Raw genomic sequence first — 12,643 nt, forward strand, 5'->3', positions numbered from 1 at the left:
TGTTCATGTTGTGTGCAGATATATCGCATATATATCAAGAGAGACAGTTCTGTATATACAAAGAGACAGGGTACATGTTAATACAGGAGAGCCGACGTCATGTAATTCACAATGAGAAGAGAATTTAGATATTTTGATAGATAGACCGAGTTATAATTTGTTTGACATTTATACTTTTGTACAGTTCTGACAATGGGAGTGTTTCTATAACATTGACACATATTCCTTTACCTATTTTTGAGATGGCGATTTTCACAAAGTTCTTATAATATAAATTGACAATACCTTTTCTGTTGAATAACATAACACGAAGACGCAGATACAAAAAGATGGTGATGTTGTTTATTCCAATATGACCGGTCAATGGCTTTGCATTAAGGAATTCAAGTCTTTACATGATTCTTTCTTCTTCTAACCTTCGCTTCCAAGGTTCCATGTCAGCTCTGTCTCTGACTCTTCTCTTCTCCCCTGACTGAGTCCCCGACATTTATACATTTAAACTGTGATTTTACCAAAACAGTTGTAACTTTTCTCGAGAAAAGAAAAACAATTTTCTTTTTTTAACACAAAGTCTGTTAACAAATTAAATAATTTGCCCTTTTTTTTCAATAACAAAACAATTAAAACACAGTAACAGAAAATGCTTTTTGCATCTTTTTTTTGACGATATTCGTATTTTTGTTTTCATCATCATTAAAGTACAGCGACCTTGAAAGAAAAATGTCAACAATTCGATTTCAACACACTGACCTCTTTTTGTGTGTGTGTGTGTGTGTGTGTTTTCGAACTGCATTTTTCACCATATATGTAAAACATTGAATACTATTTATGGTTTGTTTTTGAAAGCACATGTTAAACAATTTTTCCTTTATGAATGAATTATGGTTTGTTTTGAATCAACTCATATACATCTTTTTCCATTCATTACAACTTTTTTCTTTTGCGACATATCGGCCTTTTTATTTTTTTCTTGTATACTTTTTTATTGTGTGTATGTGCGTGCGTTTTTCTTTTCCCTTTTTTTTCTTAATTATTTTTTCATATCATCTAGTATTTATTTTCGTGGTATCTATATAATGGACCCTAAAACGTTGTGATTATCCGTGGTAATCGAAGAACTTTTTTCAAACCCACCCTTGTATAAGTGGTCTGGTACACGACGCCAAATTATGAAATGTATGTTGCATCTAGGCCTGTCTAGATCTTGCAGATATTCCAGCTCTTACAAAAATGGAAAACCGGTGTTGTTTGGGTTTCGATTGACTTCCATACGAATTTTCCGAATATCACGATGTGAAAGGTTTCTCTTGGGTTCCCTTATCCTTTCTGAATTTGGTGTTGGGGTTGTTCACGAATGAAGCCAAAGTTCTTGGATCCCTTTCTAGCTCCCTAGCTAAATCTTTGATGATCAATCCTTCTGCGAGTGTAGCAACAATCCTTTCCTTTTGAATAACCGTTAATCGCCCTTTTTTTGGCCTTTTAAAAGACCTGCAATAAAGCGATGGACAGTATAAATTACTTGATAAAAAATAAAATGTCATAACTTCGTGAATATCGCATGGATTTGAATAAATTTGTGGGAAATAACTAACCTTGAAACAGTCATTTGATGATACAATTTTCATTTTTGTGTGATGAATATTTAGTGAAATATTGATATATTACTAATCTGCAATAAAGCGATTGAAACAGTTTATATATATATATATACATATGCACTTACATAATTAAGTATATATATATATATATATATATATATATATATATATGATTAGTTTTTTTAAAAAGAAATCCATCAGAGTGCTCAATTAAAAGGAAAATCCCAAAATAAGAGCGTATTTATATTTTGCACTTTGTGTACAAAAAGTTGTTAGATGAGACAAGTCATTCGTACCGTCGGTTTCAAGCCCGATAATTAGGACCGCTTAAGATATCCATATCAAGCTCTCTTCAGCCAATACTCATCAGAGGTGAGTATTGGCTTGATATGAATATCTTAAACGGTCTTAATTATCGGGCTTGAAACCGACGGTACCAATGACTTTCCTCATCTAACAACTTTCTGTACACAAAATACAATATGTATGTATGTATGTATATATATATATATATATATATATATATATATATATATATTGTATTTCATATATATACTTAAATATATATATATATATATATATATATATATATATATATATATATATATATATATACTTAAAAATTGTCTATTATTATATAATTTACATTTAAAATATGTTTGGTGTTTAAATGTTCATAGAATGTGTTTCGACCGTACTTAGCAGTCTTCGGATATTTTTTTGAAAATGTAAAAAATAGTTTTTAATTAATAACTCTCTTAATACAAACTGTTTCCCGTAGTAATCACACTATTCTTCTATTTGATACGCGCACACGCACGCACACGCACACACACACACACACACACACAAACACACACACGAACATATATATTTTTGGTTGACGAAAGTTCTTGCAGAATTTTTAATTTTGATTTCAAATGGTGTGTTCTTAAATAAGTCTTCGTTATAATACTTTTACTTTATACATCATTCTAAAGATAATCGTTTTTAAAATCTGTCTTTTCGGAACGTTGAATACAAAAAGGAAAAAGATAGCAAATTCGCACAATTTTCTCATTTCAATTCATGCTAGACCGAAGAGCTGCTGAAACAGTTCGCGATATCAACGAAGCGTTTGGCCCAGCAAGCATTCTTGGACACACACCACAATGGTGTTTTAAGAAATTTCGTGGCGGTGACGAGTCTTGAAGATGATGAGCGTTGTTGTCAACCACCGTATGTCGACAGCGATCAATTAAGTCGAAGCCAATCCACGCACAACTGTTTGAGAATATATTAGCTGAACGCCCGGTCGTGCAATGCAATAACATGCAGATCACATATGTATTATTATAGAATCAAGCCTCTATTAAGTATTATATGTTAAGAGGAATAATTTACCCGATTGACTAATTCGCAAAAAAACAAACAAATAAATAAATAATAACAATGATAATGTCGTTCATCACATTCTGTTTATGTTTGTATACAATATCACGTCACATCAGCTGATATTTGGACTTGAGATCTTAAAAATAGTCTTTTTCTCTTAATGATAAAAAAGTCGAATTTTTATAGGGGAATATTTTACGTTATACCGGTCAAGGTTTCTTTGGTGTAACGTAAAATAATTCCTTGTAAAAATCCCCTTTTATCTATAACTAAAGAAATACTATTTTTAAGGTCGGATTTTTTCGATTTTCGACACTTATCGGATGAATTTCTATACAAAAAATATTTAAGAACACTGGCAGATATATAAATTACTTTTGTGTGAAATTTGTAAAAGAGAGGCTCAGCCGTTAACGAGCCTATGAGGAAGGAACACACAAAATGATTCTCTCTCTCTCTCTCTCTCTCTATATATATATATATATATATATATATATATATATATATATATATATAAATTTGGGTTATTTTGTATATTGATATTCATATTAAAAACACTTTTTTTCTATTGGTATTTATTTGCTTCCCCACAAAGGCAAAATGTGACACAAGGTCGTTTTTAATCCAGCTCTCCAAAAGAAGAGCAAAAAGGGGCATTCTGGCAGTGTCCAAAAATAATAATTGTTTCGGTATAGAATCTTTCTCCTCCATGTCAATTGTGTGATTAGGCAGCATGTTTTCATTCATTCAGATATCGTTAAATAGTACGGAGTGTTTTAGCTTAATGATTTTTGTAATTTTTCCATTGTCATTCTTATATCTTGGTCGAATTTGTGTAAGAAAGTTATATGCATGCATATATATATATATATATATATAAATTCAAGCTTGAAATGTTCAAAAGTAGGGACTAATGAATACAACGAGGTTGTTAGTGCTCGATAACAAGAGCAAAATAGTTTTTATTATTTATTCGAGGATAAACAGTTACATTTGGTCGCTACAAACAGCCATCTGTTTCAGTTAATAAGACTTCGTCAGTCGACTCTGAACCATTCGACGACATAGAAAAAAGAAAAGAGTCTTTTCTTTTTTCCCATGGCGTCGAATTGTTCAAGGTCGGCTGGCGAAGTTTCATTGACTGAAACAGATGGCTGTTTGTAGCGACCATATGTAACTGTTTACCCTCGAATAAATAATATATATATGATCCCGTAAAGATTGATTTAATTGCTTTATGTCTATTATTGTATTTTTTATTTTTCATATCTATCGCTTAATCTCCAGAGAGTTATGCCCTCGACATTGTATCAACAGTCTTTTTCCTAATTGGTATGGCAGGAATTAGCGGTGCCTGTAGCGGAATGTGGCTCTACACGCCCGAAATTTTTCCCACAAATCTAAGGTAAGAAGGTATTAACACAGCAAAGAGTTTGGCATCGTTGTATTGTGCCATATCACGAGAAAAGGCAGCAGTGTATATTTGTTATTATATACATATACACACATATAAATAGAAGAGTCTTTACTAGTTTCTCTCATGAGTCTAATGTTATTATCATGGAACGTGTTTGACTGAACTCTAATTTTTGGTTCCTCCTTAGAAGAAATTTGCAACAAGGAACCATGTCACCATGTAAAAGAGCGCGGACATGCGTAGGCAAATTCTAAGCCATGTATGCAAAGTAAAAGACCATAAAAAGAGCGGGTGGACAGGTCGACGATTACGTTTAGCATCGTCGCGAGCATGTTAGAGAAGACGATCACATTCAGCATGATCGCGTGCATGTTCAGGGCCATGTTCGGGAACACATTTGGGAATATGTTCGCGAGCATGTCTGAAAGCACGTTCGAGATCACATTAGAGACGCGACTGAGGTTCGAGAGGACATAGTTCAGTGAGAAGGATTACAATGACATGAGAGAAGACGATCACGCGGGAGAAGACGATCACGTTGGAAAGGAGAGTTACGTCACGGCCATAACGAGAAGTCACGCGTGGCGGGCGAATGAGGAAATAAATCGCGTTGTTACACGAAAAAGTGAGTTCGAGTTATGCAACGTAGACAGCATACAACGTTTGGGTCTCTTGTACAAAAGTGTACAACATTACACCTAGTATATCAGAGGAAAGAATTTTTGTTTCTCTTTGTATGTACCTATCGTCTATAAAAGTGTTAGTTATAGAGTTTTTTGTAAAGACTCCGCGTCTGTGTAACACATTAGTGGGATACTGCTTCGGTACTGATTACAACTTAGTTGTCTTCAAATCTAATTTCAACAAATTTCCGTAATAAAGGACTCACGCATAATAATCAGTTCATACTATTAGCCAATGCTAGTATTATTATAGTGTTCTTCGATTTTCAGCCGACAATCTTTGTAACAGAACGCAGACGCGCGTATGAAAATGCCGAGTCGTATGGGAAGAAAAGAAACTATAAAAAGAGTCTGTGCACAGATCGACGATCACTTTCGGCACGTTCAAAACCACGTCCGAGATCGCGTTCGAAAGGATACTCGAGAGGAAAGAGGTCAGAGAGAAGGATCACGATCACGGTTTATTTGAGAAAGTACCCGGAAATAAATGTTGCTGTTTAACGAAAATTTAATATCGAGTTATTCCTATGTTACATCATTTTAGTCTTATTAACTCGTAACTTCGAGTGGCTGTTGGCCTTGATAAGCATTTATACATGGCACGCTTCATATTTTATCCGACAATCATTTCAGTCTCACTAATTTTTCTCCTCGACAGGCTATTGCTCTTGATAATCGTTAAAACTATAGTAAAAATACAAACTTTTATCAAAATGAATTAATTTTAAATGAAGCAATGTAAGCGATTTGATATGTCGAAAAATAAAACAATCAAACTAACTATACTTCAACAGAATTCGAACCTGTTACTACAATTTTCCAAGCTTTATATTTTTGTAAATTACATCTCATAGAATCAAAAGTTGCTCTCGGTAGTTATAGACATGGCTTTCCTGATTTCATTAAAAAACAATATATATATATATATTTTTTTTAATTCTCGTTCCAGAACTGCCGCAATGGGTCTGGCTTCAGCAACTGCCAGATTAGGGAGTATGGTGTCCTCCTATACACGGATTTTGGTGCGTATATCAAAAGGGTATTATTCGCGCAGCGTTTTGACTGATGTAAGCTCCAATCTTCTCCAGGTGGATCTCGTCGAACTCAAGAATCGCTTATCGAACTCAGGAATCTGCAAACGGATTTTCGAAAGGAAGAGTAACGATTGAATTTTACGATAAATATTGAAGTACGAGGTAGAATTCATTTGTAAGTGACGCTACTAGAAATTTAAGGTTAAATATAAGATATTAAGAATACAATTGTGAATTACTTAAGGCTTATATCCGGTCATGATTGACGGAAAGAGTATTCCTGAATCAAATAAACTGTTCCGCTCGAAATTCTGTACAGATTCTTTTTTCGACAAAAAAATTCCCGAGTTTGATGATACATCTAAATTAGGTCGGAGGTTATTACGAGCTGTAATAAGCGAAACAGTACTGTCTGTGAATGACTGTATATATATATATATATATAGCTAACCCTCTCCAAACAATTAACAACTAACAAAAACAAATAAATAAACCGAATCATAGCCCCCACTCCCGCCTCCGAACATAAGCGAATACCCGACAGGTCAAAACATACTTATCAAGAAATCATCTCACCAACGAGACGCCAAAAACTTTAACATTAAGACTCGAATTTTAAAGTAACCCCCTTCCTCCTACCCAACATATTCCCCTTCCCCCTCAATGTATCCCTATACCCTCAGCCACAACAGAAATGAACTTCCCAGACTCTCCCCCACAAGTTCCTTAAACTCCAAAACTAAAACATTACCGACATACCAAGCACCCCCTCCCACATTTCACCCTTGTTCCCTTCCTCTTTTTTCCGCTCTTCTCGCACCAATCCCCTGACATCATTCACTCTTTCATCCAATCATAACGAACATTTCTGTAAAAGTCTGAGGAAGCTACAGACGGCCAAAAAAAACGGCCGGGTAGCTGAAACAATAATGTAACTTAACAGAAAGATACGCTAATAAAAAATAAAACGCATATTTGCTCTACAACAGTATTGAGGACTTTCTTCAGTTTTTATTAATTACCATTTCTACTAAAAAAACTATATATATATATATATATATATATATATATATATATATATATATATATATATATATATATGCTAGCAGGCTGCCCAGCATTGCCCGGTCGTAAAATACGCTCAATTATAATATTTTGATAAATGCAGGTTTCCTATTTATTATCATATTACATTGGATCCAATATAATATGATAATAATTTTAAAAGTTTTAAAAAAAGGACTCATGCACCACCACCCAGAATTGAAACCAAAACGTTTTGCTTACGATTTATTTTTTCTTTGACGTTAATGCCTGGGCTATGAAGACAAGGCAACACATTAAAACATGAACCAATAGCTATTGTGTACATATTCGTAATACCGTCGTTCGACCTTCATCTGGCAAATTCCATTTTTATTTCTTATTTTTCACACTTTTGCTCCAATTTTTCCCGGTTTAAACACTAAATATAGTTTCGCATGGGTTCGAATACGCTATATATTAAGGTTCATATCTGTAGACCAAAATGTGACAGAGGAGTTTGGTAGGCTGTTTTTAAAAACAAATATAAATACACATACATAAATATATGTAGAAAGAGGTTTGCGTTTACTATAACCTTTGTACGCAAATATAAATCATGTAGAATATCTGCATGAATATAAATACATGTAATAGTTAACTAAAGTTGATCATCTCATAAGAAATCCGAAAGAACTAACAGGGAATTAATTAAAATGAATGTTTAATATAATATGCAAATTAGCTAGACCTTTTGCAGATTAATGCAATTCTACGACCCATATATAACGATTTATAAAGAAAAACAAAAATTCTTTAAATAAATCATTGTACCACTTTTATGCACCTCTTACGAAAATTTAAATTAAAATTTGCATTTTCAAATAAAATACATATGGAATACGTTTGAAGCCAAATTACAACGTCAAATTTAAAAAATAAACAAGTGTTTATATTTAATATATATATATATATATATATATATATATATATATTCCCGCGTAACACTCCCTTGTCAGAATGCTATATTTTTTTTCTCTTTTTCCTCGCTATAATGTAAAGTTAAAGGAAACTTAAATAAAGAGTCCAAGTGATCTTAACTGTGGTATTTTGAAATACCGGAAGAATGCGTTTGGCAACGCGATTTGAAAATCAGGGTAGTTTCTTTTTCTTTTTTTCCGTGTTAGAAGCGTTGACTGAAATTTGAATTAAATAAAAACGTAATTATGGTAAACCTTATCTTTAGAAGCCTTGTTTATTCTAAAAATAGAAACTTGCTTAAAATATCAGTTTGCTTTCTTTCACACTTACACAATATTTTTTTCTTTATTCATTTTTTTTTTATAGGCTATGTATGCTCCGTGGGCACCTGGGCTGATTTTCGGTGGTGGCTGTCTGCTCGCCTGTTCGTTGTTCTTTCTGTTGCCAGAGACACACAATCGACAACTGCCGCAGACGGTGGAACAAATGGAAGAATGGATGCAACAGCAGAAAGAGAAAAGAATCGGAAAGAAAAAACAGAGAGCAGAAACCAAGAAAAATATCATTTTTAAAAAGAATCCGCTTATTGAATCAAAACTCGAAAATAAAAGTGAAAATAAAACATTGCCAGCAGACATTTAAAGTGTATATATATATATATATATATATATATATATATATGTATATATATGTATATATATGTATATATATATATATATATATATATATATATATATATATATATATTCTACAGCCAAACAACGTCGACACTCACAGAGCAATGACAATCAACAAAACGGAAGTCCAAAACATATCTGAACTTGAGATTCGAAATATATATATATATATATATATATATATATATATATATATATATATATACATACATATATACTAGCAAAAGTACCCGTCGTTGACTGGGTTCAAAAACAGCCTACAGAAAATGGACTCTATGTATGATAGGTTATGAAAAGGGAGGATTATAAAGAGATAGCTTCGAATTTGGGGGTATCAAAATCAAAGCAAACTATGATGAAAGTAAAAATAAAATAGATACACCCCATAATTTATTATACCATACCTGTTCACACTGAAACACTTATCACAATATTCTGTGGATCCATATTAAAAAAAACTTGTTAAACTTTGTGACATATTTCCATTCTATGGAGGTCAGCCCATAATTTTATCATACCATATTTCCTCAAACTGAAACATAATTATCAAAGTACACTTACGTAGATAGAAATGAAAAGTCTTATTAAAATGTGTGCCTATTTCCATTCTATGGAGGCCAGGCGCGAATGCAGACCCCACAATTTCATCATACCATTCCTATTAAAGTTAAAACATGCTTATCAGAGTATTGTCAAGTACATCTACATCAAAAACACTTGTAAACGATTTTTTTAATTTTTTATTTCCATACTTGTGGACCAGGCGCGAACGCAGACCCCACAATTTTAATGGACCACTGTTCTGCAGGATCAAACATACCCATTCCTGTGTCTCGATACATCTTCTATCATTATATGTAATCAGTTTTGTAAAATAGTCAACCATATAGGAGCCTATTCGTGACCAGACACACACACACATACCCACACACACACACAGCTTTATATATATATATATATATATATATATATATATATATATATATAATCCTTTTTTTCAAAAGAAAATGCATTATTGTTATATATCGGTCATAGGATTGCATTCACTAGCAAAAGATCTAGCTAATTTGCATATTATTTTAAACATTCGTTTTAATTAATTCCCTATTAGTTTTTTTCAGTTTTCTTATGATATGATAATCTTTAGTTAACTATTACGTGTAATTATATTCATGCAGATATTCTACATAATTTTTATTTGCGTAATGTTTGCGTAAAAAGGTTACAGTAAATACAAACCTCTTTCTATATATATTTGTGTATGCGTATTTATATCTATTAATTTATTTTTATTTCGGAAGATTAGATAATAAAAAAACGTGTATTTATAAGATCAAAGAATCCAACCTGGATCGCCCTTCAGGGCCCGTGGCGCAGTTGATAGAGATGTTGCATCTCTTCGGTTCCAGATGGACATTGTCTGAAGATAGTGGTTTCAATCCTACCCAAAGCCAGCCAGAGGTTTACTTGGCCAAAACGTGGCGATACAACAACTACGGATCACAGTGATTGCTGAGAATGCAGTTAGGAGATTCTAAGTTTCTATCCGTCGCGGTTACCACCTGTCGAAGGCCAAAGGAATAGTTGACCGAAGCGTCGTGAAAAACAACAACCAATAAAGATGAGAATAATAGTCCGAAATAAAAAATAAATTAATATATGTATAATTCTCATTTAAAAAATGAATCCCAATTAAGGAATAATATGTATGTATTTATATTTGTTTAAAAATGTTTGCCTACTAAACTCCTCTGTCAGTTCTTACTCTACAGACATAAAACTTCATATATACTTCATTTGAACCCATGCGAAACTTTATATTTGGATTTTAGGAAAATCGATGTAAATAGGTGACGATAAAAAAAATGAAAATTGCCAGGTGAAGGTCGAACGATGGCATTACAAATGTGCATGACTCTCTCTCTCTCTCTATCTTTCTCTCTCTCTCTCTCTATATATATATATATATATAGTGTCTATCAAACTCCTATCCGCGCCCTACAGATTTGAAATTTGAACCTGTAGCACACTTTTCGGTTTGGTTTTTATCTGTTAAAATAGCTGCAAGGCTGTCAAAATTGATAAACAAACATTGACTTGGCCTGACGTAAGTCGACCACACACGTTCTTTTTTAAAAGTTAAACAAAATAATACATTTTCATTAAGATTTAGACATAAAGAATAATGGTTTCATTATATTCCGTGATCATTATTTGATAAATTCTGAAAATTTCAATAAAATTGGTTAATTTCCTGATTTTTGTTAAACTTATAGATTAAACACCATTATTTTTCAAATTTTTTTTTGCACACCTTTGGATTTCGATAATTGGCTAACGGTTAAGGCTGGAGAACTACATGTTTTAGTTTCGATTCTAATTGGGGGTCATTATTTTTTTACTTTTGAAATCATCATTAATGAGTATTTTTGCTATAGTAATCGACAGAGAATTGACTCTATAATAATAAATAATATATAATATATAATAATAAATCTCTATGAATTTAAATATAACATGTAAGCGTAAAAGAAAATTAATAACAACAGATAAATGTGGAATGAGAAATGAAAGAAAATAACTATAATAAAAAATGTAAATGTTTTTGTTTGCTTATTTTATTTTGGATACCCAAAGCAGTCTTAATAGACTTATTTTTTATTTATATTTTCGTTTTTGTTTTATTCGTCTTAACTTATAGTCCAGTCAAAATGTGGCTGAATCTCAAACAAAATGCTAACAAATATTTTTAACTTGTATATTAGGCATGAATAACTATCTCTTGCAGATAAAAAACAGTTTACCACAGCTAACCTTGCCGAAAGGGTCAAGAGCCGCCATCTTTAAAATCCAACTTAACAATATTAAAATTTCAAGGCATAAAATTTTCTCCAACCATTGAAACTATGGTTGCCTTTCCTTTGGAGTTTTTCTTTATTCACATTCACCTTTTTGTCTCCAGTTACTCCACTTGAAATAAAGTGAATGGGCGGATCTTTCGTGAAAAGGTCAAATGTCTGGAGAAACGCAAAGAGCTTCCATGTATTGCTCACGTCTCGCTCTTTTCTTGCTGGCCATATGCCATAACGAATGCCTGGTAGTTCTTGCATTGTAAACTTGATTTCAGCGCACGCTTGCATTGATAGTATCCAAATAAATCGTCGAATTTCATTCATTCCTCTGCTATGAGTAAGACCTCCAGACGTATTTAGGCTTCTCATTAGCACCTGTTCAATAACCAGATCCGCCAACAAGCTAGCCCAGTAGCGACCACTCCATCTAATCACATAAAACCCTTCAGAAAATTTCTGGTACACTTCAGGATGGTTGTTCTGACATCCTCTCCATTTCATACAAGTACAAGTAGGCCAACTTTGTATATAAGATGTGTCCTGCCGCAGCGAATATTAGCAGCATTTTCCTTAACAGCGTCAAAGTGGTGCTAATCCCAGTTTCCAATGCGCTTTACCTTGATAAACAATTATAGAATCTTCACCATACCAAGGTACTGAATCCACAATTTTGCTGTTCGCTACTAAATCATCGCATCCTTTACATGGTTTATTCTCGGGGAAATCCTGGTTACTAACTCTGATGAAAACATTATCCAATGTTTCAGTCCCATCAAGGAGACGATTTCAATAGCCCCTGAGTTTCCTTCAGGTCGTCATTTTGAGGAAATGGCCCTTCTGTATCAGTGTTGGGTTGATCATCGCCAGTGACATTTGAAACTGGCAAATCATAGGCTTTCGCTTAAAAAATAGCATTCAGAGCAGCGTCAACTAAAAAGTGAGCAGAAATGGCTCTTGCAATTGCTTTGCCACTTGGCATGTGCTTGGCTGTGTTTTCAGCATAC

The 12,643-nt window shown here is 33.1% G+C and overlaps 1 protein-coding gene across 4 annotated transcripts in view; it reads left to right on the forward strand.

The window, feature by feature from the left end:
- LOC145256299 (organic anion transporter 3-like) overlaps positions 1-8,786 on the forward strand; it is a 324,435-nt gene extending 315,649 nt beyond the window's left edge. For all 4 annotated transcript variants that reach the window (XM_080115028.1, XM_080115027.1, XM_080115029.1 and 1 more), the window contains 3 exons: positions 4,260-4,377; positions 6,022-6,094; positions 8,477-8,786. In XM_080115028.1, coding sequence (XP_079971154.1) covers positions 4,260-4,377; positions 6,022-6,094; positions 8,477-8,752 — 467 coding nt within the window. In that variant the 3' untranslated portion in view covers positions 8,753-8,786. The remainder of the gene's footprint in view (positions 1-4,259; positions 4,378-6,021; positions 6,095-8,476) is intronic.
- The last annotated feature ends 3,857 nt before the right edge of the window (positions 8,787-12,643 follow it).

Source organism: Euprymna scolopes, chromosome 32, assembly GCF_053919585.1.
Source record: "Euprymna scolopes isolate OS-2025 chromosome 32, ASM5391958v1, whole genome shotgun sequence".
Classification (NCBI taxonomy): domain Eukaryota; kingdom Metazoa; phylum Mollusca; class Cephalopoda; order Sepiida; family Sepiolidae; genus Euprymna; species Euprymna scolopes.